At 41.4% G+C, this 26,505-nt stretch overlaps 1 protein-coding gene across 1 annotated transcript in view; it reads left to right on the top strand.

Annotated features, from left to right (window-relative positions):
* Positions 1-26,505, top strand: part of LOC127579063 (AP-1 complex subunit gamma-1-like) — a 100,998-nt gene that overhangs the window by 41,558 nt on the left and 32,935 nt on the right. The window contains exons 7-12 of the mRNA XM_052031699.1: positions 8,015-8,110; positions 12,008-12,088; positions 13,493-13,591; positions 17,742-17,797; positions 22,278-22,391; positions 24,614-24,754. Of these exons, the coding sequence (XP_051887659.1) occupies positions 8,015-8,110; positions 12,008-12,088; positions 13,493-13,591; positions 17,742-17,797; positions 22,278-22,391; positions 24,614-24,754 (587 nt within the window). The remainder of the gene's footprint in view (positions 1-8,014; positions 8,111-12,007; positions 12,089-13,492; positions 13,592-17,741; positions 17,798-22,277; positions 22,392-24,613; positions 24,755-26,505) is intronic.

The raw sequence follows: 26,505 nt of genomic DNA, 5'->3' as shown, positions 1-26,505 counted from the left end.
TGTGTTACCTGCAGCACCACTGTACCGACCTGTTCCTGGCATCATCCTTGTGAATATATTTGCATCTTTATCAATGCCTCCATTTCCTTTCATAATATAGAGACCAGAACTATGCAAAGCGTGATCTACCCAAGACTCTGATAGTGTTTGCAGTACCATTCAATAAAATCATGGCTGATCTTCTACCATAGTGCTACTTTCCTGCACTAATCTCGTATTCCTTGATTCCCTTTAATTTCTAAAGACTTGTTGATCTCTTTCTTGAATATACTGTGTGACTGAGCATCCACACCTTTCTTGAATGAAGAATTCCAACAATTCATTTCCAGCTGGATGAAAAGTTATTTTTATATCTGTCCTGAACAGCTGACCCCTTACTATGAGACTGACCCTGTTTCTATACACTGCAGCCAAGGGAAATAAAATAGACTCATAGTTACCCAGCTTGGAAACTTTTTGGCCCAACTCATCCATGCCAACCAAGATGCCTATCTAACCTAGTCCCATCTGTCTGCATTTGGCCCATATCCCTCTAAACCTTGACTATCCATGTGCCTGCTCAAATGTGTTAAACATTGTAATTGTACCAGTCTTGACCACTTCACCTGGCTGCTTTCTCCATACAGCAACCTCTACCACATTAAGCCACAAAAGACTTGTGGACATTTCAATGAGGTCACCCTTCATTTGAGTATTGGCCTAGTCAGCTTAACTTCTCCTCGTATGACAAATCTGACATCCCAGAAATCATTTTGAACTTTCACTGCACTTCCTCCACTGAAGGTGTGTCATTTCTTCAGTAGGGAGGCCAGACCTGTGCACAATATTCCAGGTACAATATAATTAAACCTTTATGTAATTGAAGCAAGTATATCTACTCTTCTATTTAATTCCTTTTGTACAAAGGCCAATGCATAGTTGGCCTTCACAATTAATTGTTGTACATGAGTGTTAATTTTCAGTGATTCATGTACAAAAACACCCCTCGAGTGCCAACACCTTTCATTTAGAAAATACTCTGCCTTTTTGTTCTGTCAAAGTAGATGGCCTCATATTTCCACATTACAATATAATCCATCTGCCATCCCTTTGCCTATTCATTTATCCCTTGAAGCCTACACAATTTCTACCCCTACTGTCCTCTGCATTTCCAAGGAACAAATTGTTTGTCTTCTCTTCCTTTCGTAATTTCAAAGGATGCGATAAATTTGGCCAGTCATGACTCTCCCTCAACACCTGCCCTGTCTGTTTCTGGTTACATCTTTGAGTAAATATTCTATTATTTTAGCAACAACAAAGCTCTGGTTCATAGCTATAGTCTTATGGGATTTCATTTTTCAAAATACAGAAATAATGTAGGCGTTTTTGCCCCTCTGAGAACCTGCTCCAAAATGTTGCTGTAGTTAGCGAATATTTTGCGTTTTAGATTTTTTTCAGTACAATTTAGCATTGTCAACATGCAAAACCGTGGCTTCTAGAGTAATACAGCTCCCCAAAGTGCAAGGGAACAATGTGCATCTTTACTGAGCAGTGAACTGGTTCTGTCCTCTGTTAGTGCTAGCTTTGGCTTCAGCTTCAGCTTCCAAAGCTGAGAAAGGTGATTGGCTACATTTTGTAATTGTTTTTGGTATTAGTGTTTGCTCTGTCACTGAGGTCTTCAGTGAATTCAGTTAGTTGTTTAGATCACTTATCTTGGTGGTCTCCCATGACCAGGCTTGAATCTGCTTAGTCACAGTGACTACAATGAGAATGCTTATCAATTACTGCCAGGGAGCAATATTTACAAGTGCATAAGTGAATTTTGGAGGAGGAGGATGAGTCCCAATTAATCTATAATATTCTCTCATGCCCATACAACCTGTCAGTGTGGTTTCTCACAAAAAATGACTACTACCTTGCTTTCAAATTTTATCTGTTTCCTCTGAGTAAATTCTCAGTGCTACTAACTTTAAGCAATGCCTTTTTGCTCTGTCTGCATTTTTCTGCTTTAATGAATACCTTTCTTTTCTCTGCTTTCATAATTTGGAATATAGAATGAGAAGGTAAGGCTGTAACCATTAAGAAGCCAATTCAACCTATACTCTCACTTTACTCAACGACACGCTCAGAAGGGCGAGTTAATTTGGGTCTAATAGAGTGACCATCAGGAGCATCCCTGAAAAGACAACTCTAGCTGTAATGACAGTTGTGAATAAGTGGATCAAAGATGCATGATGGTAGATTATCAGAGTGGTTCTGCATAAATAGAATAAAGTTAATCTCCATGTGCTGTTGTATGTGCTGTGCTTTTGTAAAATAATGACATAAATTAACTTGCTCAAGCCCTGCATTAGTGAAAAATGCATTTGTTGCTGATGAGGGTTGTATCTATTTCCCCACTTATTTTAATGTTCATATCCCTAATCAGTAAGGTTCATGTTTTTTTTAAATGGTGTTTTCTCCACAATGCAAATAATCCAAAGCTGTCCTTGGTGAATGTCTTAAGTAGTCAACTTTCAGATGAATGATATGGTTGGTATGTTTATATCCACTTATGGAATGTGGGCATTGCTGGCAAGGCAACCTTTGTTGTGCATCTCTAATTGCTCTTAAAGGTGGTGCTGAGCTTCCATAAACTGCTGCAGTGTGAAGAAAGTACTCCTGTAGTACTGTTGGTAGGGGGTTCTGGAATTTAGGCTAAGAGATCATGAAGGTCAAAATATTTCTTAGTTGTTCTAGTGTGTAACTGGTGAGAACATGCAGGTGGTAGTGACACCTTGTGCATGATGCCCTTGACCCTCTAGGTAGCAGAGTCACTTCCTTGAATAACTACAGTTCATTTTGTAGATGGCACACACTGCAGACAAAATAGGATAGTGTTGAAGGGAGTGAATCTTTAGGGTGATTGGTGGTACGTAATCTAGCGGGCTGCATCATCATGAATGGTGTAGAGCTTCTTGTGCTCACTGAGGCAGTGGAGAATATTCCACCACCCTTTTGACTTGTCCTGTAAATGGTGGAAGTCCTTTAGGGAATCGAGTTACTTGGGATACCCAGCTTCTTGCCTGTTCTTGTAGTCAGTGTTTCTGCTCTTTCTACTCATTAGTGACCACCCTGGTGGTGATAGCTGACTCGGAGTTGGTATTTCCATTGAGCATTGACCATGGTTGGTTAGATGGTCTCTTGCTGGAGATGATGGCATGTACAGACTGACTGTTACTTGCCACATATCAGCCCATTCCTGAATGTTATCCAGGTTTTGCTGCCTGTGGGCATGAGCTACATCATTTTTTGAGGAGTTGCAAGTGGAATTGAATGTTGTGCAAATGCCAGTGAACATCCCCACTTCTGACCTTAAGATGAAGGGAAGGTTACTGAAGCAGCTGAAAATGGTTGGACCTTGGGTGCAACCCTTAGGAACGCTTGCTGAGATCATTGACCTCTAACATCTACAGCCATCTCCCTTTTTGTATGAGGTAGGACTCCTGACAATTTAAAGTTTCCTATTGATCACTTTTACTAAAGACTCCGTTACACCTAGTCAAATGCTTCTTGATATCAGGGGCACATATTCTTGTCTCTCTTCCGGAATTCTGCTCAAGGCACCACTTCTAAAAACCAAAGGAATAAAGATTTTTAGCTGTAGATTTCATAGATTAATCATAAAATGAGTGTCATTTTAATTAATAGAATCAGTGAGACCACAATTTTGGAAGAACGCACTAATCCCACAAAATTTAGAGAACTAATTTTGTAATGAAAGTACCAATAAAGTGAAAAAGTTTCATGTTCACAATACTTGTGTCACCTGTTTGTATAGTCTTCATAAATGGAAGAACATTATTAGTTCAAATGAATGTGGACTATTTATGCCCAAGCTGAGCAATTGTAGTCTGTTGCTTTCGTATTCCTGGCTTTCTTTGTTCCTTTTGTTCTCATCTTTGCACTCATTTCTGTTATAGTTCTCTTTTCAATCACCAGTTAGATATGTAGAAGAATTGCTTGTTTAAGAGAAGCATTTGGCCAGTACTTATCAGGTTTTGGATTTTAGGTTTGGGATCAGAGGTGGGAAGGATTAGTGTATTGTTGATACTTATTAGCTAAGAGTAACAAAACAAGAAATACATGCACTGGCTGTTAATGGGGTTCTCAGTTTGTTCATCTTTAATCCATTCTTTGATATTTGCTTTGCATATGAGATTTGATCTCAATGGACTTAGATACACCTGTGTTTAAATTTAGACAGTTGTGCTGGAATAAAATGCTCTTTCCTGTGGCATTGACGGTAGTCTAGTTGAAAAGCAAAAATCTGAAGATGTTGACAATTTGAGATTAAAAACAGGAAATGTTGGAAATACACAGCAAGTCAAGCACCATCTACAGTGAGAGAAAGTTATCATTTCAAAGATATGATTTTTTTTTCATCAGAAGGGTAATGGAGCATTAACTCTCATTTCTTTCTCTCCATATTCTGCCAGTCCTGAATATTTCTGGCATTTTGCTCTCTCAAGAACCCATTCTGATTCCCTCGCGTAGCCAGGACAGCCTGGAGTGCTCGTCTACTGAGGCCATATGGGTGGAGCTGGAGCTGAGGAATAGGAAAGGTGTGGCTACACTAATAGGGTTGTATTATAGACCACCCAATAGTCAGAGTGAATTGGAGGAACAAATCCGTAGTGAGATAGCAGACCAATGTAAGAAATAAAGTTGTAATAGTAGAGGATTTTAACTGTCCACGTATTGACTGGGACTCCCACACTGTGAAAGGGCTGGATGGCTTGGAATTTGTCAAATGTGTTCAGGAAAGTTTTCTAAATCAATATATAGAGGAACCATTGAGAGAGAATGCAATACTTGATCTCCAGACAGGTCAGGTGACAGAAGTATGTGTAGGTGAGCATTTTGGGTCCAGTGACCATAATGTCATTAGTTTCAAGTTAATTATGGATAAGGACAGGTCTGGTCCTCGGGTTGAGGTTCTAAATTGGAGAAAGGCCAATTTTGTGGAAATGAGAAAGGATCTAGGACGAGTGGATTGGAATAAGTTGTTTTCTGGCAAGGATGTGCTCAGTAAGTGGAAGGCCTTCAAAGGCAAAATTTTGGGGGGGCAAAGTTTGCACGTTCCTGCCAGGATTAAAGGCAAAGTTAACAGGCATAGGGAACCTTGGTTTTCAAGGGCTATTGGCGATCTGGTTAAGGAAAAGAGAGAGTTGTATAGCAGGTATAGGCAACTGGGAACAAATGAGGTACTTGAAGAGTATAGAAAAAGTAAGAAAATACTAAGAAAAAAGGAAATCAGGAAGGCAAAAAGAAGACATGAGGTTGCTTTGGCAGATAATGTGAAGGTATACCCGAAGGGTTTCTACAAGTATATGAAGAGTAAAAGGATAGTAAGGGACAAAATTGGTCCCCTAGAGGATCAGAGTGGTTGTCTATGTGTGGAACCTCAGGAGATGGGATCTTAAACAGTTTTTTTGCATCAGTATTTACTCAGGAAACTGGCATAGTGGATATGGAAGGAAGGGAAACAAGCAGTAGTGTCATGGAACATATAGAGATTAAAGAGGAGGAGGTGCTTGCTGCTTTACAGCAAATAAAGGTAGATAAATTCTCTGGGCCTGATAAGATATTTCCTTGGACATTGAGAGAGACGAGTGTAGAAATTGCAGGGGCCCTGGCAGATATATTTAAAATGCCCTCAGCCACTGGTGTGGTGCAGGAGGACTGGAGGGTAGCTCATGTAGTTCCTTTGTTTAAAAAAAATCTAAAAGTAAACCAGGTAATTACAGGCCAGTGAGCCTGACATCAGTAGTGGGTAAATTATTGGAAGGTGTTCTGAGAGATCGGATATACAAGTCTTTGGATAGCCAAGGGCTGATTAAGGATAGTCAGCATGGCTTTGTGCGTGGTAGATCGTGTTTAACGAATCTTGTAGAGTTTTTTGAGGAGGTTACCAAGAAAGTAGATGAAGGAAAGGCTGTGGATGTTATCTACATGGACTTTAGTGAGGCCTTTGACAAGGTCCCACATGGGAGGTTAGTTCAGAAGGTTCAGACACTAGGTATCCATTGGAAAGATTGTAAACTGGATTTGAAATTGGTTGTGTGGGAGAAGACAGAGTGGTAGTGGATGATTGTTTCTCAGACTGGAGGCCTGTGACTAGTGGTGTGCCTCAGGGATCTGTGCTGGGGCCATTGTTGTTTGTTGTCTATATCAATGATCTAGATGAAAATGTGGTAAATTGGATCAGCAAGTTTGCTGATGATACTAAGATTGGAGGCGTAGTGAACAGCGAGGAAGGCTTTCAAAGCTTGCAGAGGGATCTGAACCAACTGGAAGAATGGGCCAGAAAATGGCAGATGGAATTTAATGCAGACAAGTGTGAGGTGTTGCATTTTGGAAGGACATATCAAGGTAGGACATACACAGTAAATGGTAGGGCACTGAGGAGTGCAGAGGAACAAAGGGATCTGGGAGTTCAGATACATGATTCCCTGAAAGTGGCGTCACAGGTAGACAGGGTTGTAAAGAAAGCTTTTGGCATCCTGGCATTTATATATCAAAGTATTGAGTATAGGAGTTGGGATGTTATGGTGAGGTTGTATAAGACATTGGTGAGGCCAAATTTGGAGTATTGTGTGCAGTTCTGGTCACCTAACTATAGGAAGGATATTTGTAAGATTAAAGGAATGCAGAGGAGATTTACTAGAATGTTGCCGGGTCTTCAGGAGTTGAGTTATAGGGAAAGACTGAACAGGTTAGGACTTTATTCCTTGGAACGCAGAAGGATGAGGGGAGATTTGATAGAGGTTTACAAAATTATGAGGGGTATAGACAGAGTTAATGTGAGTAGGCTCTTTCCACCTAGATTAGGAGAGATAAGTACGAGAGGACATGGCTTTAGGGTGAAAGGGGAAAAATTTAGGGGAACATTAGGGGGAACTTCTTCACTCAGTGGTGGGAGTATGGAACGGGCTGCCATCTGATGTAGTAAATGTAGGCTCACTCTTGAGTTTTAAGAATAAATTGGATAAATACATGGACGGGAGAGGTCTGGAGGGTTATGGACTGGGTGCAGGTAAATGGGACTAGTGGAATACTGTTTCGGCACAGACTAGAAGGTCCAAATGGCCTGTTTTCTGTGCTGTAGTGTTCTATGGTTCTATGATGGTCAGAGCTGTTGTAGTTCTCAGCCTGGCAATACCAGTCTGTTACAATTATTCCCTTGCCCCTTTTTAGTGAGGGTTAAAATCAGCCAGAGTGCCATTTTGCTCACTTGCATAGTGTTTGGAATTGAATCTATTTCCACACTATTAAATTTGAATATTTTATGTACCAGCTGAATAGTTGAGCCACTCAGACCAGAAACAACTAGTCATGTTGTTGCTCCCTAATGAATTAGATAATCTTAACTGGGGCACTGTAGGGGCTGAAGAAAAATTATCAGCCAGGGTTCCCATTTCTGATTCCTGTTTCGTGAAGCCTGCTGGAAACAGCATGGTACGGACCAGAATTAGGAACTAACTGGACTACAATGCACCCAGATTGAATGGTCCCAGCACCTCCTTTTCCTTGCTACTTAACATTTCCCCACTCAAAGTATATTTAATACTTTAATATTTGAAGGAAAATATACCATTTCAAAATCCTGGGCATTGAGTTCCATCTTTCAATTTTTTTGCTTATTTTACTACCTTACTGAATCCTTGCAGCTTCCTTTGTCCCTCACAATTGCTTACCGAGCTGACTATTTTCATGTCTGAAAATCTGGATGCTGCCCTTTAAGTTTCATCTGCTTGGGGTACGTCAAATAGTTATGTCCCAGAGCAAAATAAAATGGAACATTGTCACCCCCTTCCAATCACCGACAAGCTCCCACTCTTATTCTCTTCTAACCAGTCTGTAATCCAATTTGCTACTTTCCCCCAGCCCATATCAATTATATTGAGGTGATTGATATCATTGTTAATATTCTTGGAGGTTAATCATTAATGTACTGTTTTCGTCATGTAATATATGCTTTCTTCAATCTTAGGTTGTTCCACAACTGGTCAAATCCCTGAAGAACCTAATAATGTCTGGTTACTCACCAGAACATGATGTGTCTGGAATTAGTGACCCTTTCCTTCAGGTAGGTTCGAAATCTCCGTTGAAGAAATAGCCATCTCATATTGTTCATCTGTAACATTTCTGAAAGAGCTGAATAGGGACCCCTTTGGTGCTTCTGAGAATTATATAAGTGGGGGACAAAAAGTCCTCATTTTGTTTGACAAATGTAGTGTTAATTTTTTTTCCACTCTGCTATGTAGAACTATAGAAAATACAAGATGCAGGTGGTGGCCCGAGTCTCTGTACTGGTCAAAAAAGAGAGTTGCCAGGCCTGATCCCAAATTCCAGCACTTGATCAGCAGCCCTGCAAGTCACAGCTCTTCAAGTATATACCCAAGTGCTATTTAAGTATGAGGATTTCTGCCTCTTCCACCCTTTAAGTGAGTTCCAGATCCCTGCCATCCTTGAGTAAAAAATGTCTTTCCTCATCTCCCCTATAATCCTTCTACCAATTACGGAAAATTTGACTTTTTAACCCTTCAGTTCAGGTTCTTCCCATTTACGCTTTTTAGACATCTTGGAATTTTGTACAGCTCAGTTAAGTGTACCTGAAGCCTCTGTCTTAAAAGAAACAACCATAACCTATCTGATCTGATCTTGTCGCTGCAATCTTCCAGCATCTGTTCACCAAGGAAGGTGTTAATTCTGTGCTAGGGCACCGATCACCATCAATCTACAGAAAGTCCTTCATATGTGAGCCATAACTATGATCGCAGACAAACTGGAGGGAGGAAAAGATAGTTAAACCCAATCTTACTTCAGTTCTGTTTAAGCACATGCACTTTTCTAGTGTGGAATATTGAATGGAAGTAGAAACTTTGGCTAAATTTCCTTTGACATAATCCAGAGATCCCATGACTTTTTTTTTATTCATTCAAGGGTTATGGGCTCACAGGCTGAGCCAGCATTTAATTATGCATCCCTACTTCCCCTTGAAGGTGCTAGTGAACTGCCTTGAACTCCCACAGTCCTTGAGGTGTGGGTATGCCCACAATGCTGTTAGGGTGAAGTTCCAGGATTTTGACCCTGCAACATTGAAGGAACTACGATATAATTTTTAGTCGGGGTGGTGTGTTGGTTGGAGGGCAACTTCCAGGTCATGTTTTCCCATGCTTTTGTTGCCTTTGTCCTTCTAGCTGGTAGAGGTTATGGGTTTGGAAGGTGCTGTCTAAGGAGTCTTATTGAGTTGCTGAAGTGCATCCTGTAAGTGGTAGATCTGCTACAGTGCTTGGGTGGTGAAATGAGTGAATGGTTGTGGATGGGTTGTCTATCAAGCGGGTTGCTCTATCCTGTATGGTGCCAAGCTTGTGTGTTGTTGAAGCTGCACTCATCCACACTCCTGACTTGAGCCTTATAGATGGTGGACAGGGAGTTGGGTGAGATACTTGCTACAGGTTGCCTGGCCTCTGACCTGCTCTTGCTGCCACATCTGTATCCAATGCCTTTAGCTGCTTCTTTATCTCAGGTGTAGTGAATTGAATTGGCTGAAGACTGGCATCTATCATACAGGGGACCACTGGAGGAGGCCGAGATGGATCATCCACTCTGAACGTCTGGCTGAAGATTCTTGTAAATGTTTCTGTTTTCTTTTGCACGAGTGTCCTTGTTGAGTACAGGGATACTTGTGGGACCTCCTCCTCCGGTGAGTTGTTTAATTGTCCATCCCCATTCATGACAGGATGAACAGGACTGCAGAGCTTGGATTGATCCATTGGAATTACTTAGCTCTGTCTAGTACATACTGTTTATGTTGTTTGGCATGTAAGTAGTTTTGTCTTGTAGTTTCACTAGGTTGATTCCTCATTCTAAGGTATGCCTGGTGCTGCTCCTGACATTGCACTCTTCATTCATCCAGGATTGACCACCTGGTTTGATGTTGATGGTAGAGTGTGCAATGTGCCAGGCCATGAGGTTGCAGATTATGGTTGAGTACAATTCTGTTGCTGATGGCCTGAAGTGCCTTATGAATGCCTAGTCCTGAGTTGCTAGATCTGTTTGCAGTCTGTCTTAGCAAGATGGTAGTGCCACACGACATGAAGTGTATTTTCACTGTGAAGATGGGATTTTGTCTCCACAAGAACTCTGCAGTGGTCACTCCTACCAGGACTCTCGTGGATTGATGCATTTGTGATGGGTAGATTGGTTAGGGTGAGATCAAGAGGACTTTCCCTCTTGGTTCCCTCAGCCAAGCACTCAGCCAGCTTGAATAAGTAGTGCTGCTGCCGAGCCACTGTTGATGGACATTGAAGTCCCCCACCCAGAGTAGGTTCTGTGCCTTTGCCATTCTCAGCGCTTTCTGCAAGTGGTGTTCTACATGCAATAGTAGAGATCCGCCAATAAAGGGGGGGACAGTAGATGGTAATCAGCAGGTGGTTTCCTTGCCCAAGTTTTACCTGATATCATGAGATTTTATGGGATCCAGAGTCAATGTTGACACCCAAGGTAGTTCCCTCCCAACTGTATACCTCAGTACCAGAGGGACAGGCCATGCCCAGGGATGGAAATGGTGGTGTCTGGGACCTTGACTGTAAGGTATGATTCCATGAGTTTGGCTATGTCAGGCCATTGCTTGACTCGTCTTTGAGATGACTCTCCCAATTATGTTACAAGCTGCCTGATGCTGGTAGGAGGATTATGAAGTATCAACGGGGCAGTTGTTGTTGTTTTTTCCAGTGCCTAGGTGGATTCCAAGTGATCTGTCCGGTTTTGTTTGGTTGTGGCTTTCTGGTGGGTTTTATTACAACTGAATGGCTTGCTGGGCCATTTCAGAGCGCAGTTAAGAGTTGACCACATTGCTGTGGGTCTGGAGTCATGCGTAGGCCAGACCAGGCAAGGATGGTGGATTTCCTCCCCTACAGGACATGAGTAAATTAGATGGGCCTTAACAATTGACTATGGGTTTTCATGATCATTGAACTTTGTAATTCCAGAATTTACATTTATAACCATATGCCATGGAGAGATTCAAACCCAGGTTCCCAGGACTTTGCCCTGAATCTAGATTATCAATCCAGTGATAGTACCACTGTGCCATCTTTCTCAAGCTAGTTGGCTTCCCACAGCAAGATTCTGCCTTTTCAGAATTGATGACCACCCTTTGTCAACCATTCTTCAACTTGAAAGGATTGTCTTTCCGTAATCGATCAAAGCTTTCCAAAATTTAGGCAAACAAGTAATAACTATTCTCAGCAAAGTGAGTTGAGTGAGAGTCACTCATCCTGCCCTTCATTGAGTTCATGCTTGTATCTTGCTATACAACAACTGCAGATATTTGCAGGCATGTACTGTGGAATACAATATTGTATTTTTATACAATTATACTGTTGGTGAAATGGTGGCATTTTTATACTAATTGTACGATAATGTCCTGATGCCAGATTTTGACCCAAAATGTTGACAGTTGCTTCTCTTTTTCCCCCCCACCCCTGATGCTGCTCAACTCACTGATTGCCTCCGGCAGATTGTTTGTTGCTTCAGATTCTAGCATCTGCAGTCACTTGTATTTCAAATATATTTTGCTGCTTTGTTGAATTACTGTGCAGTGCATAACATAAGCAATAGAAACAAGTGGCTATTTGAGTTCACGCTGCCATTGTCCAACAGTACCTCCTCATAGCTTGATTGTTGTTTGAGCATTTAGTTAAGTGCACTTGCTGCAATCTTCTTTGTACCAACACTAGTAAATGCCAATGCATCAATCAGACCAATGGACAGAATTGCAAAATGTGCTTTTAGCTCCTGTTTTATTTTCTGTAACGCACAAGATTTTAACAGTTTTTTCCTTGAAATATTATAATCCTATGCTTCAATCCTGTCTGATTGGAAGATTCTGTCTAAGTAGTTGTATTGGTCATCCATTTGACCTTTTCTCCACATTTTCTACAGGATGTATTTTGAGAGGGTCTTTTCTATTTCACAGGTGCAGATTTTAAGATTGTTGAGAATGCTAGGAAAAAGTGATGACGAAGCCAGTGAACAAATGAATGATATTCTCGCTCAGGTGAGCAGTTCTGGCGATGGGCCTTTGATCTAAAACATTAACTCTATTCCCATGTCCATTGCTGTCTGATCTGCTGAGTTTCCAGCATTTTCTATTTTTATTTTATTTTAGAGCAATGTAATAGATGACAATAGTGCTCGTTATAGTGGACATTTGATTTAAAGGCTAAAAGAGCAAAAGATTGGAAGGACTTTTGTTTAAATCTCTTATCATGAAAGGAATCTGTGCAGGTGAGGTTATACTTGCAATCCAGGGCTGAACTTTCCGGGTTTTATTGAATCATTTTATCCATTATTGTGACATGCATATGAGTTGACTTCTTTACCTACAGATGGCTTACATATGTCCTCTGCTCGGTCTTGGATCCAACTTTGCACTTTATTAATTTTACAAAAATTTTTATTTTGGCCACTACATTCATAATTTTAATGTTTCTCAACTATTCAGAGCAATTTTTAAATACATGTGTATCAGCCAAAATTAAGGACACTAAGTGATGAAAAGAAAGCAATACATTCACAACAGGCTTATCCATTTAGTGCCATGCAAAAGCAATGAAAACACTAAGATGCATTTGGGCAGGTACATGAACAGGCTGGGAATAGAGGGATATGGACCTTGGGCAGGCAGATGGGAGTAGTTAGATCGGCATGGTCAGCACAGGGTTGGCTAAAGGGCCTGCTCCTGTGCTGTACTGTTCTATGTTCTATAATCAGTATGCAAGATGGCCAAAATAAAAATCTTTGTTAAATTATTCACACTTCATTGTGTGTGTCAAGCAGAGTTTTAGAAGTGGAGTTCAAACTGTGCACTTTTATTCCAAATGTTTTCTCTCAAGTCCTGTACAGTCTCAGCAAGACTTCCTTTTATTCTGCAAATGCTTTGCAATAAAAGCCAACATTCCATTTGGCTTTCAAATTCTAGTTTTACTGATGTTCTGCCTTGTATGAAAAAATAAGGCCATGGAATTTGGAGTCAACTTGGATCCTTCAGTGTAGTTGTTGGAAAAGAAGCACGTTCCTTTTGTTGCTACTTCTATATTGCTTTTGATTTTAGTTTTAAAATAACTTAATGGAAAAAAAACATCTTTCTTGCTGATTCCTGCAGCTGCTGGCAACATTCCAGTTACCATACAGGTAGAATCTGTTGGGGAGTTTAAAAAAATTTTCAGTTTTTGTTACTGACCTTAGCAGATTCTGCACTTTTCATTTGTAATTCCTGCTGGTTGCACAAGATGCAAATGTTGGTTAAAATGCAAACAAGCATAAAAGCAGCTTCTGTCAAATTCAGAGAGAAGGATTTAGACTCTGTTCAGAGAAGTAATCTTGGTGAATTTCATCTAGCATTTGGCTATTCTCAGTTTAAAATAAATTATTGCAGTAATGTTTTTGTTTCCCATTTTAGGTTGCAACCAACACTGAAACCAGTAAAAATGTAGGCAATGCTATTTTATATGAAACAGTGTTAACAGTGATGGATATCAAGTCTGAAAGTGGGTTAAGGGTAAGTAAGATTTCCTTGTTACTGAATTTTTGAGCAAACTGATTCAATTCTTAACTTTGCATGGATGACCATCCTGTCCTGTTGACTCAGTCCTAGTCATGAGGCATCTATTTCCTTAATCCACCACCAAACTTTGGAGACGTTTTAAAAAGAAAATGTCACTCTTCCTATGGCTGTTGTTCATCTGTAAAGAAAACTAAGAAGAACGCTATCCTCCATGATTCTGTGTAGATCTGGCTGAGGTGAGCTGGTCTCACAGTTGATGTGATAAGCTTAACTTCTGCCTCTGGGCTTGGGAAAGGAGCTGCTCCCATCCAGTGCCACTTTGAACGATGATTTGAGTTTGCCTCTGATGCCCTTCCTAATCACTTTTGCAGCATGTGTTTAAACGTTGGCAACTTGCACAAGTTGTAGAGAGCAACTGTGATGCTGTTCCCAGCGTGAGTCCATCGCTAGAATGTAGGAAGAGAAGAATTTAACTATTTGCTACATGGTACTGTGATCTAAATTTGATGTTGTAGCAGGCCAGTTCTGTCTCTCTAAGCTGCTCAGTTTCAAACATAGATGAATCTATCTGAAATCACACCCTTTTTGACAGGTGAAGGAGGATCAGAATGTGTGTAAGAGGTGGGATTCTTATTTTTTATTCCAGAATAAACTTTATTCATAATAAAAGAAACTATATACAATTATAAAACAGTGCAAGCCTTTACATTCTTGTACAGATCAATCATTAGTGTTACCCTTTTATTATTAAAAAAAAGCAATGCCCTGTGTGTGGCTCCCTGGGCGCTACCCAGTCCTGTATTTACAATATTTAAGGGGTTTTCTCGCCTGACCCCGCCCCTCCCTCTCTAGTGGCAGAAGAACCCTAAACTGTGGTCCTTCCCCACTGAGCCCTTGCGTTGGCTGCACCCAGCTTCAGTGCGTCCCTCAGTACGTACTCCTGCAGCCTGGAATGTGCCAGTCGGCAGCTTTCCCCTACGGACATCTCGCAGTGCTGGAAGACCAAGTTTCAGGTAAACCAAAGGGCATCTTTCACCAGGTTGATGACCTTCCAGCAGCAGTTGATGTCCGTCTTTGTGTGTGTCCCCAGGAACAGCCCGTAGATCAGAGAATCCTCTTTTACGCAGCTGCTGGGGATGAACCATGACAAGGACCCTTGCATCTTTCACCACACCCTCCTCGCAAACCCACAGCCTGCAAAGAGGTGGGCAACCGTCTCATCCCCAGCGCAGTGCTCCCGGGGGCAGCGCGCGCTGGTACTGATGTTCCAACCATGCAGGAAGGATCTGACTGGGAGGGCCCCTCTCACCGCCAGTCTAGCGAGGTCTTGGTGCTTGTTGGTGACTTCTGACGATGAGGCATTCTGCCAGATGGTCTGGACAGTCTGCTCAGGGAACCACCCCACAGTATCCATCGAGTCCTTCTCCTGCAGTGTCTGCAGGATGTTCCATGTTGATCACTGCCTGATGGACTTGTCAAAGGTGTTGGTCTGGAAGAACTTTTCCACAAAGGACAGGTAGTGCGGCAACGTCCAGCTGATTGGGGCGTTGCTCGGCAACGGGGCCAGGCCCATCCTTCGCAACACCGGGGACAAGTAGAACCTCGGCACGTAGTGACACTTGATGCCCACGTACTTTGGTTCCACACACAGCCTGATGCAGCCACAGATGAAGGTGGTCATCAGGATGAGGGTGACATTGGGGACGCTTTTGCCCCCATTGTCCAGGGACTTGTGCATGGCGACCCGTCGGACCTGCTCCATCTTGGGTCCCCAGATGAACTGGAAGACGGTTTTGAGCCAGAGGAGCGAGGAACAGGCCACACCTGCGCCAAGTACAGCAGCCCTGAGAGCGCCTCACACCTGATGACCAAGTTCTTCCCAGTTATTGAGAGGGAGCGCTGTTCCCACTGTCCTAGTCTCTGCTTCACCTTCCAAATCCGCTCCCACCAATTTTTGTTGCACGCCCCACCTCCTGCGAACCAGATCCCCAGCACCTTCAGGTAGTCAGGCCTGACGGTGAAGGGGACATTGGATCGGTTGGGCCAGTTGCCGAAGAGCATGGCCTCTTCGTATGGTTAACTCTGGCCCCCGATGCCAACTCAGACTGGTTGCAGATGTTGATCAATCTGCGAACTGACCTTGGGTCCGAGCAGAAGACGGCGACATCGTCCATATACAGGGAGGTTTTCACCAGGGTGCTCTCACTGCCTGGTAACGTCACCCCTCTGATGCTCTCATCCTTCCTGATGGATTCAGCAAAAGGTTCTATGCAGCACACGAACAAGACAGAAGAGAGGGCAGCCCTGCCTGACTGCAGGCTTAATGGGGAAGCTGTCTGTTTCCCATCCATTGATTTGGACTGTGCTACTGATGCCTGTCTAGAGCAGTTGGATCCAATTCTTGATTCCCTCCCCAAAGCCCATTTTGGAGAGCACGTCCAACATGTACGTGTGTGATATCCTGTCAAAGGCCTTCTCCTGGTCCAAGATGACCAGGCAGGTGTCCACCCTTCTGTCCTGCACGTAGGCGATGGTGTCCCTGAGCAGCACGAGGCTGTCAAAGATCTTCCTGCCTGGTACAGCACAGGTTTGGTCCAGGTGGATCACCTGTCCCAGAGCAGACTTGACCCTGTTGGCAATGGCCTTGGGCAGGACCTTATAATCTACATTCAACAGTGAGATGGTTCTCCAATTTCTGATGTCCGCCCTCTTCCCCCTTCTGCTTGTAGATGATTTTTATATACTCCAAAATAAACTTCATTCATAATAATAGTCAAACTATATACAGTGCAAGACAGTGCAAACCTTTACATTCTTGCACAGATCATTCATTAGTGTTACCTTTTTATATAGAAAACAGCACCGATGCCACAGTGTGGTTCCCTGGAAGCTACAATATTTAGGGGCTTTCTCACCTGTCCCTCCCGCTCCCCCTCCAGTGGCAGAAGAACCCTAAACTGTAGTCCTCCCCCCCCCCCCCCCCCCCCCCCCCCGAGCCTTTGCGTTGGCTGCGCCCAGCTTCAGTGCGTCCCTCAGCACGTACTCCTGCAGCCTGGAATGTGCCAGCCGGCAGCATTCCCCTACAGACATCCTGCAGTGCTGGAAGACCACCAAGTTTCGGGCAGACCAAAGAGCGTCTTTCACCGAGTTGATGATCTTCCAGCAGCAGTTCTGTCTGTGTGTGTGTCCCCGGGAACAGCCCGTAGATCAGAGAATCCTCTGTTACGCTGCTGCTGGGGATGAACCGTGACAAGGACCCTTGCATCTTTTGCCACACCTTCCTCGCAAACTTATGCAGTGAAGGCACATTCATGGCTGTTAGAACAATGTCCATGTTAAAATCTCAAAGTGGGTTGAAGAGAGAGGAGTCGGGGGAGAAAGTTAAAGGCACATTCAGTGATGTTTTGGGGTGCCTTGCTCCAAAAATTGAAACACTTTACAAAGATGAAGGGCATTACTTGCAAGCAATGTCACTGCAAAATTGTATTGCAAGCTGCTCGAGATTGGATGTATCGGCATCAGGTAAATGTTTCCCCCCAGTGGAGAGGGTTGAACATTGACAGTGTAGCTGTTTTTGCCAAAGGCCTAACTGCCTTGACAAAGAACAAAAGAGTATAGACACACTGGCATACAACTTGGTGGTGAAGGGGGAGGGCAGGGAGGTAAGTAATTTACAGAAAATGTTCAGAGCGTGCCACTTACAGGAATAACGAAACTCAATTTGTTATTTGAGCCCCACAAAGAAACATTGACTGGAATAATTATTGTACAGCTTTCCTGCAGTTTAGTCCCCTCCTTTGCCCATGGTGAGGTTGAATACCATCCTGACAGTTTATCTCAAGTTTCTTGCCTGCCACCACTTGTGGAGCAACACCCAATCTCTGCAACTCAATTAAGATAAAATAAGATATCTTTATTAGTCACATGTACATCGAAACACAGTGAAATGCATCTTTTGCGTAGTGTTCTAGGGGCAGCCCGCAAGAGTCGCCACACTTTCAGCGCCAACATAGCGTGCCCACAACTTAAAAGGACAAGACCATAGTTCTGTTAAACACTTGTCAGAATTGGTGTAATAAAAGATTTAATTATGAATAGACTTTGTTGAATGTGTAATAACCTGTTTTTGTTTTCTAATCCTCAGGTTCTAGCTGTAAATATTTTGGGTAGATTTTTGCTAAACAATGATAAAAATATTAGGTAAGTGTAATTCTGAGATTTAACTTCTGCAATAGATGTAAACACTAACTCAAACTATAAAACTAAACCTTTACTCTCCCTCTACCTTTTGTCTCCAGTTTTATTTGTTACTAGAGTCACTGGATCTTTAATTCTCTGCTGGATGTTATTGCTGAAAAATTATGGTCATTGTTAGTAGAGCTTGTTCATTTAACTCCTGGAGTTATTGATACCTCTAATTTTAAAAGAAACATTACAAGACACTTAAAGCTTTGAAATGGTCAAAGCAAATTAGTAACTGATGACCAGGAGGTAATCTGGCAGTTCATAATATTTGAACACAAACCAAATTACCACGTTCAAATTGTTAATAATAGCTGTAAAGGATAACTTCAGCATTACAGTGGTGAGGCACAGCATAAGTTGGAACCACAGAGTGGAAAGTTTTAGACTTTAATCTTGCATTTGCTGAGTTTCTGGTCTTGTGGTGGTGAGTTAATCAAATGAACACTATTGAATCTTCTAAGTTGTCAGTCTGCAGTAACTTTAGAGTTGAAACTGATCTGACCAGCTGTTTATTTTCTCTTTTTGAAAAGTCTTTGGAAGCTTGTAGTTAGGTGCAAGCAAAATGTTGACCTGTAGATTATCTTTGTGAAATTAAATGATGAATACAGGGGAAAAAAATCTGACAATTTTATAGTGCTTGAAGTCTGTAAAGTGGAAGTTGGTAATGATGGTTTACAAAGCAGCCATATTCAAAGGCCATCCTGGGAGGTGATATCCTCTGTAGCTGGGGAGCTAGTGGCTTATTAACACTAACCCTCTTGACTTGGCTGAGTCCTGAAGAACATAGTTGCCGGATTGGGTCTGCAGCACAAGGAATAAAGGTGACCTCGTTCTTGCCAATCTGTCTGTTATAGATTCGTTTGTCCTTTATATTAATAGTAGAAGTGACCACTGCGTAGCTGTTGAGGAAACAAAGTCCAGTCTTTACACCAGGATCTGCCTCCATGCTGTTATTTAGTACCATTGTGCCAATTGGCATAGATTCAAAACAGTTCAAGGGTCTGGGCATTCATGAGGCCAGAAATGTCAAGCAGGTCATCCATCTGGGCCTTATCCTGAGGTGCCTGCCATCATAGAAGCCAGTTTGGCAGATACAGCAAACTTTGTGGGACCAGTTATGTTGGTTGAGGTACTAAAGAATTGTGCTACGTGTCTCTAGCCAAGTTGGTTTCAGTACAGTTACAATAATGGCAAGTACCCAACAATGTGAAAATTGCCTAGCTGTATCCTGACCAGACTTCCCATCATTTCATTTGACCAGCACTCTGTAAAGCCCCTTTAGTCAAATGCTTGATGATACCATGCTTCTGGAATTCAGCTGCTTAGCCCCTCTTTTGTCTAAGGCTGCAATTAGGTCCATCATCAGGACTTGGCAGAATCAATACTGCGTATTGCTAGGTAACTACTTAATAGCACTGTCAGTGACCCCTCGCATCAAACTACTGATTGACTGTAAATCCGTTGTTTTATTAGCTAGTTTAGATTTTTTTTTTAATTTGTGTCTGAGGAATTCCCCACTTTCAGTAGATGCCAATGTTATAATTGTACTGGCAAGCCTGAGCAGAATGAACTGTTTGTGCATTAAATTCTATACAGTTAAGGGGTGTATTCTCCCTCAGTTCTTCAAACATAAATCAAGTACTTTATGAGCTTTGAAAATCCAAAAGACAAACCTGCAGAAGCTGGAAATGTGAAATAAAAACAAAGTGCTGGAAATACTCAGCGGCTCCAAATTCTTTTTAACTCTTAATATTTCAAGTGGGTGACCTTTCATCAGAAATAGGGAAAGTTAACAATCAGGCCTGTTTTAAGTTGATAGAAGGGGCAAGGTGGAGCAAAGAAAGGTAATGTCAATGGTGGGGTAAAGGTTCAGAGAGATTGAAACAATGACCAAGGAAAGAGTGGCTTGCTTGAATGACAGGGAGCTGTTCAAGTGGGGAGCAAAAAGAGAAACATAATAGTCATAGAGGATAGCATAGTTAGGGGAAGAGACATTGTTCTGAGTCCTGAAGGCTCTATTGCCTGCCTGGTGCTAGGGTTAAGGACCTCTCTTCTGGGCTGAAGAAGAAATTAGAGGGGAGAATCCAGTTGTCGTTGCCCAAGTAGGCACTAACGACATGGGTAGGACAAGGAAGGAGGTTCTGATGAGGGATTATGAGGAGCTTGGGGCAAAATTGAAAAGCAACCACAAGCGTCATGATCCTCGGGTTATTATCTGAGCCATGTGCAAATTGGCAAAGGGCAAATAGGATTGGAGAGGTAAATGCATGGCTCAAAGCATTGTGTGGTAGAAGTGGTTTCAGATTCATGGGACACTGGCACCAATACTGGGGAAGGAGAGAACTGTTCTTTTGGTGTGGGCTTTACCTGAGTCATACTTGGATCAATGTCCCAGTGAATCACATAAATAGGGATGTAGGTAGGGCTTTAAACTAAATAGGAGTGGGGAGGACTCCAAGAACAGGATGTTTAATACATCAGGAAATGAGAGAGGAGGTGTAAAGAATAGTGAGGGGGAAATTGACAAGAAAAGTGCAACAGGCTGAGGCAGAAAGTATAAGTATGCAGCACAGAGCAAATCGAGAGTTAGAAAAAAAAATTTAAAGAAAATCAAACCTTAAATCTTCATTTGAATGCATGTAGCATTTGCAATAAGATAGTGGAGTTGACACCACAGATAGCAACATGAGTATGTTGTTATGGCTATTATGGACATGTGGTTGTCGGGTGACTAGAGCTGGTTGCTCAATATTCCAAGTTATGCATTATTCCAAAAGAGCAAGTGAAAAAGGGAAAAGAGGTGGGGTAGTGTTAATCAAGGAAGGCATGAGAACAGTCAAGATATAGAGGCAGTGGATAGTAAAGTGGGTTGATGTCATGAATAGCAGGGTAAAGAAGACATGGTGGGAGTAGTCCATCGGCCTGCAAAATGTGATCCCTGTAGACTGGAGTATAAATGGGGATGTATTTGAAGGGAACTACATTCGTCATAGGCGATTTTAATCTACATATTGATTGGACAAACCAAATTGGCAAGGCTTTCATAGAAGAATAATTGGGGGATTGCTTCTTGTTATACAAGCTACCCACAAATAGGCTATTTTAAATTTGGTCATGAGTTGTAAGGAAGGATTAGTAAGATTTTGTGGTTATAGGTCCCTTAGGAGGTAGTGACTACAATATGATAGAACTCCAGATGCAGTATGAGAGTGAACATCACAGGACCAAAACTACTGTCTTCAACTTAAATAAGAGAAATTGTACAGCAGTAAAGGTGGAGTTGTCTAACATGGACTGGGAAAACAAACTGCGGGACAGGTTAGTAGATGAACACTAGCAAATATTCAAGCAACTGGTCCATAACAATCGTGGCTTTTTTTTTCCAAGCCCATTCTCCTGCATTCTTCCTGTAACCTTTAACCTCACCAATCAAGAACCTTATTAGTCTCTGCCTTAAATACACCCAATGATTTGGCCTCCATAGCCCTCTGTGGCAATGAATTCCACAGATTCACCACCACCTGGCTGATGAAATTCCTCTTTATCTCAGTTCCAAAGGAGAAAATTTCTGGGATGAGAGGGTTGTTGTATCAACAGAGACTAGACAGTTTGGGTCTGTATTTCTTGGAGTTTAGAAGAATGACGAATAATTTAAATGTTTAAGGTCCTAAGGGGGCTTGACGGGGTAGATGTTGAGATGTTTTCGTGAGTGAGAGAGTCATGAACCAGAGGACATAGCTGAAGACTAAGGGGCTGGTCATTTAAAACTGAAGTACGTAGAAATTTCTTCTCTTAGTGGGTAGTGAATCTCTGGAATTCTGTCCCAGAGGGTGATGGAGGTCAAATCATTAGATACATTTAAGGTGGAGATGGATGAACGTTTGAAAGATTCAGGGTTGCGGATAACTGGCACAGAAGGGATGTTGAGGCTGGCATCATACAGCCTTGATATTGAATGGTGGGACACATTGGAGGGGCCTGGTGGCCTCCTATGATCCTACTTTCTTATGAAAGATGTGGCTATGGAAGTCAGCTTTAGTCAACGCCATATTAGAAGTAAAGAAAGCATTTAAATGAGCTGCCTTGCACTCAAAGTAGGGCTCCATAGATCCTTCTGTATAGGGTTAACAGTGTTGACAGAATTTGTGTTGTACCCCTCAGTAGCTGAGAGGTGCCAGAATGATTTCCTTGAAAATAGTGTCTCAACGAGGGCCTTTCTGCAATTTTATTACTCGGTGATTTGGATTCCCAGCACTGCAGTATGGAAATTTTGTTGAACAGAGAGTTCCCTTTTTGCCGCCTTACTCTTGTATGACGTTAGACCTGTTCCTTTACTTCCAGTAAGTCACTTTGTGGGGGTGTACTATTTCCTCTCTTTTATTTTTATATCATTAAATTAAAAAAAATCTTATTTCTGAGGTTTTATTCTCTGAAGGTACGTTGCATTGACGTCACTTTTGAAGATGGTGCAGACGGACCACAATGCAGTACAGAGACACCGGAGTACGATCGTAGACTGTCTCACTGACCTTGATGTCTCCATTAAAAGGTGATGGCCCTGTGACTTGTAAAGCAGAACTTAGCTCATTGGTAATGGATCAATTTCAGCTTCTTGTTCCTTAATCCTTTTATTAAAGATATCAGCATAATTAGTTTCCCAGAATTATCATGTTCCAACCAAAAATATCATGTGCACAAACCATATTGTTAAAAACAGGAACAGAGAGTCTCTGTTCCTATCTCTAGCAATATAATTTGTTGTATTCCTTCAAAACCAACTAGAGATCAGTAGATGTTTTCTCACACTCCTGGTTACATCACCAATGTGCTTTCCTAACATTTAATTCCCAGGGTTTGCTTGTGCATGGGCTCAGGCAGCAATTATTGATGGGCTACTTGATTTTACAGGGTGGTCCTGTTGCCAAAATACCAATCTTGAGTGGAAACCACTTTTAACTTCAAAACCATTGTGAATAATTAATTTTCACTAATGGCATTAGAAACGGGGTCATTTTTTGGGCACAGGGTGAGGTCGTGATTGGCCTGACATGAGCAGGGTGTTGCACATTCAGAAGGGATGAGGTTGGAGTGGTGCCAAGGTCAGGGTTGGTGGTTCTGAGATTAATGCTGGAAATTGATCCCAACATCAATAACCTTGCAAATTAATGAGGTTGTTTCTGGTAGTTTATTGATCATTGATAATTTTAAATCAGGGTCATAGTTGTGTGCAATGGCATTGTAATTGCCCATGTCCATTTACTTTAGGGAAATGCTGCAGGGCATTAGTGCGGGAGACCATGAACCAGCCAATTTTAAAGAAGCCTATAGAGGCGGTGCCTATTTATCAATCACGTGGTCAGATACCCAGCACTTCTGCTTTTGGAGGCAAACGCTCATTTGCATTTCAAATTGTGACATTTTCAACATGGATTGTTGAATAAAAGTAGTTGATCTTCCAAGGGTCCTATTTCTGAAATGGGATATATAATATAGGATAAAATAAGAAATATTTTGGAATTTTGCTGTCAATCATTCTATTCCTTTCTTTAGTATTTAAAGGATATTGCTGAGCATGGCATCCAATGTTAACATCTAACCCTTGGTATTCAGCATGATGCTTACCATGTTCCATGCAATGCTTTAATTTCCATGTCAACAGTACAGACATTGGAAATGCAACCCCATGACACTGTTTCTCATTCCCTTGTCAACCATTCTGTGCTCTGTTGAGCAGGCCTTCTGGATTTGTGTTAAATTCCAGTCAATATTATGTAAACCCACATCAATTCTGTTATGAAAAGGCAAATGTACATCTTGCGTAGTATCTTTACAGATAACGCAGAACTAAGACTTCTTCCAAATCAAAATCAAAAATTAAATCTATGCTACCCTATTCTCTGATAGTACAAGATCTCTGAAATGGTGACCATTAATTGATAATTCTGTACTGTTGTCAAGCAAGTCCACTTTCAAAGCTAAATCAGTGTGGAAAAATATGACAGCTGTCTGACGTGTGTAGCTTGTTTGGTTAAAAACCCAGGCATTTGTGGAAAAATGAATAAGTGGTAATAGATGAATGCACTGGGATTAAGGACTGTTAGGGGAGGAAAAAAAACACTTAGCTACTGCTGAGTTGATTTTATCCTTAAAATGGCATATGGCAACCACACAGTATCATGAAGTGTATCCAACCTGTTGAGAAATTTGAGATTTGTTTAGTCAATTTCTATCCTGCTTTGTCAAAACCATTGACATAGGACCTGAGGTTTCATCCAATATGAGGAGACTGATTTCACTCATTGGCAGCATCGTGCCAATCTTTGTGCATGCTATGTACCATCAATGGCTTTTCTGGAGCCAGTTTCTCCTGATGTGCATCATACAAAGAATCACATTAAGACTACAAGGTCATTTGTTTTTGTAACTGTTTCCAGGAGAATAACTTTAATATTCAAAAAACAACTCATTGTGAAATTGTTAATTATTTAATTAAATTCCACTGTGCTGACAGTCTTTTTTCACCTCTACCGACACCAGTTCAGTTCTGAAAACCTAATGAACTTGTAAAAATTGCGTTATGTAAATATTAACATACATTTTTGGTAAAGGTGATGGTACTGGAGCCAATTCTGCTTTCGCTTCAGTTTTTCTAATTTAGTAATTGTTCAGTTCTGAATCGCAATTTCAGACATTCTGAATTGAGGTTATGCTAACTACTATTTGTGCAAGTCCAATTTTAATGCAAGTCTTTTTTTTCTTTGTCACCTGAAGGCGTGCAATGGATTTATGCTTTGCCCTGGTTAATGGCAGCAATGTTCGAGGAATGATGAAAGAATTGCTTTATTTTCTGGACCACTGTGACCCAGAGTTTAAGGCTGACTGTGCTTCAGGAATATTCCTGGCAGCAGAAAAGTAAGTGAGGAATTCAACATAATCTTTGTGGAATTCACTAGACTGAGTCCCTTTGTATTTTGAAAATGCCATTCCTGCTTTTGCTTTCACACCTGTCTGTAATACCTCCATACCCAGGGTGATTTAAGCTGCTAAAACTACAATTTTAGTTTGTTCTTGGACTGCTTACATTCACATGCTTAAGCTTGTGTGCAACAACTATACAGTTTTGTGGTTCAGATCATTATTTGATGGTAGTCTTTATCTCATGTTTCCTTCGCTGGTCTCAATAGTGTTGTTTTAATTAAACACCAAACTTCCTGTTCAATACAAAATCAATCTTTCCCAAATATAGGGTACTTGTCCTTGAGCAGGCAGAGGATCACAAATGACTTTAAATGGCTCTGACTCCCCAAGATGAATCCTTCCCATTCAGTGGCATAACTATTAAGGCATTTGTGATCTGTGTTACCCCACATAATATATGGAGATCAGAATCTTTTTAAAACCAAAATAGATGCTGGCCATGTCCAAGATGGAGAGAAAACTGGAGCAATCCATATTGAATAAAATGCCATGTACCTGGAAAGATGTGGCTTCCAGTCTAAAGGTGTTCTATGACCTATTGAATCTCTCCCCAACCTAAAAGCTCAAATGCATTCTGCAGGGTGGCTTCTGGGACAGGATTGAGAAGGCAACACCAAGCTGCAACAGCTCTTTGACTACTGTCAAGTTTTATATCTTGTTCCTGAAACTATCTCTTATCTCTTACAGACCCCTGTATGTTGTGAAACTGCGTAGAAGTACAGACAGATTAGATGCGTTGTGTACATTTTGTGAGGGAAAGTGTTACTTTTCTGAAAGTATAATCTGTTCACCTGTTATTGTAAAAATGCAGAGTATAATTTATATCAGTGTTTGTGCTACAACAAAGCTTTGAATTCAAATGCAAGGCCAAAATATAAGCCATAAAGTATCGACAATGAACATGTAGGTTTGCATAGTGTCTGCTCACTACAATTAACAGTTGAGATATTGCAAATAGGTGTTTGCAGCAAAATGAGGATGAATAGAAGCATGAAACATCTAATAAGAAAAGGATGGCAAGAAAGACAGAGTTTGCTATTTTATAGCCCTTGTCATTGAAATATACAAAATTATTTTCTAATTTATTACAGTCACTCAGTCAATTTACTTTCAAGTTTTGGTGCAGACCTGAGGTTTGTTACTAGTGTTTAGGTAACTTGATGGTGGTATTTACTAAGTTATGTTGGGTAGTGTTGCATTGTTTTTATTCAATCCTCCACCTACAAAATGTTTCTTCCACTGTGTGCATTGAGTATTAGACATCAAGCATTGGTAGGTCTCAGCTGCAGCAGTTGACCATATAAAATGTAGGGCTGAATCATGTTGGTATTTCATTTGGCACATAGAGGACTTGCACACACTATACTGCAGTACAGATGAATGGAATGACATCTTTCTTGCAGTTATATTAGGAAAGCATTGGCAGTACTTGGGCACACTCCTCAGTTAAATTCTGTGCCACAGTAAATTCTGTCTTTAGTTAATGCAAGGAATATACCAATTAACAAAATGACAGACTGATCCACTTGGTTTTGGGAATTTACAAGGAGAATATAAAGTTCCCTAAACCTCTTGAGGAATTCTCCGATCCTATTTGTCTTTTCCTTAAATATTGAAAGTTAAAAGCCTGTGTTAAATGGAATTTAGCTATTTAGAAGATGACTTCTTCCAATCCAACTGCTACT

The sequence above is a fragment of the Pristis pectinata genome, chromosome 16 (genome assembly GCF_009764475.1).
Source record: "Pristis pectinata isolate sPriPec2 chromosome 16, sPriPec2.1.pri, whole genome shotgun sequence".
Taxonomy (NCBI): domain Eukaryota; kingdom Metazoa; phylum Chordata; class Chondrichthyes; order Rhinopristiformes; family Pristidae; genus Pristis; species Pristis pectinata.
This window is presented reverse-complemented; position numbering and strand designations above follow the sequence as displayed.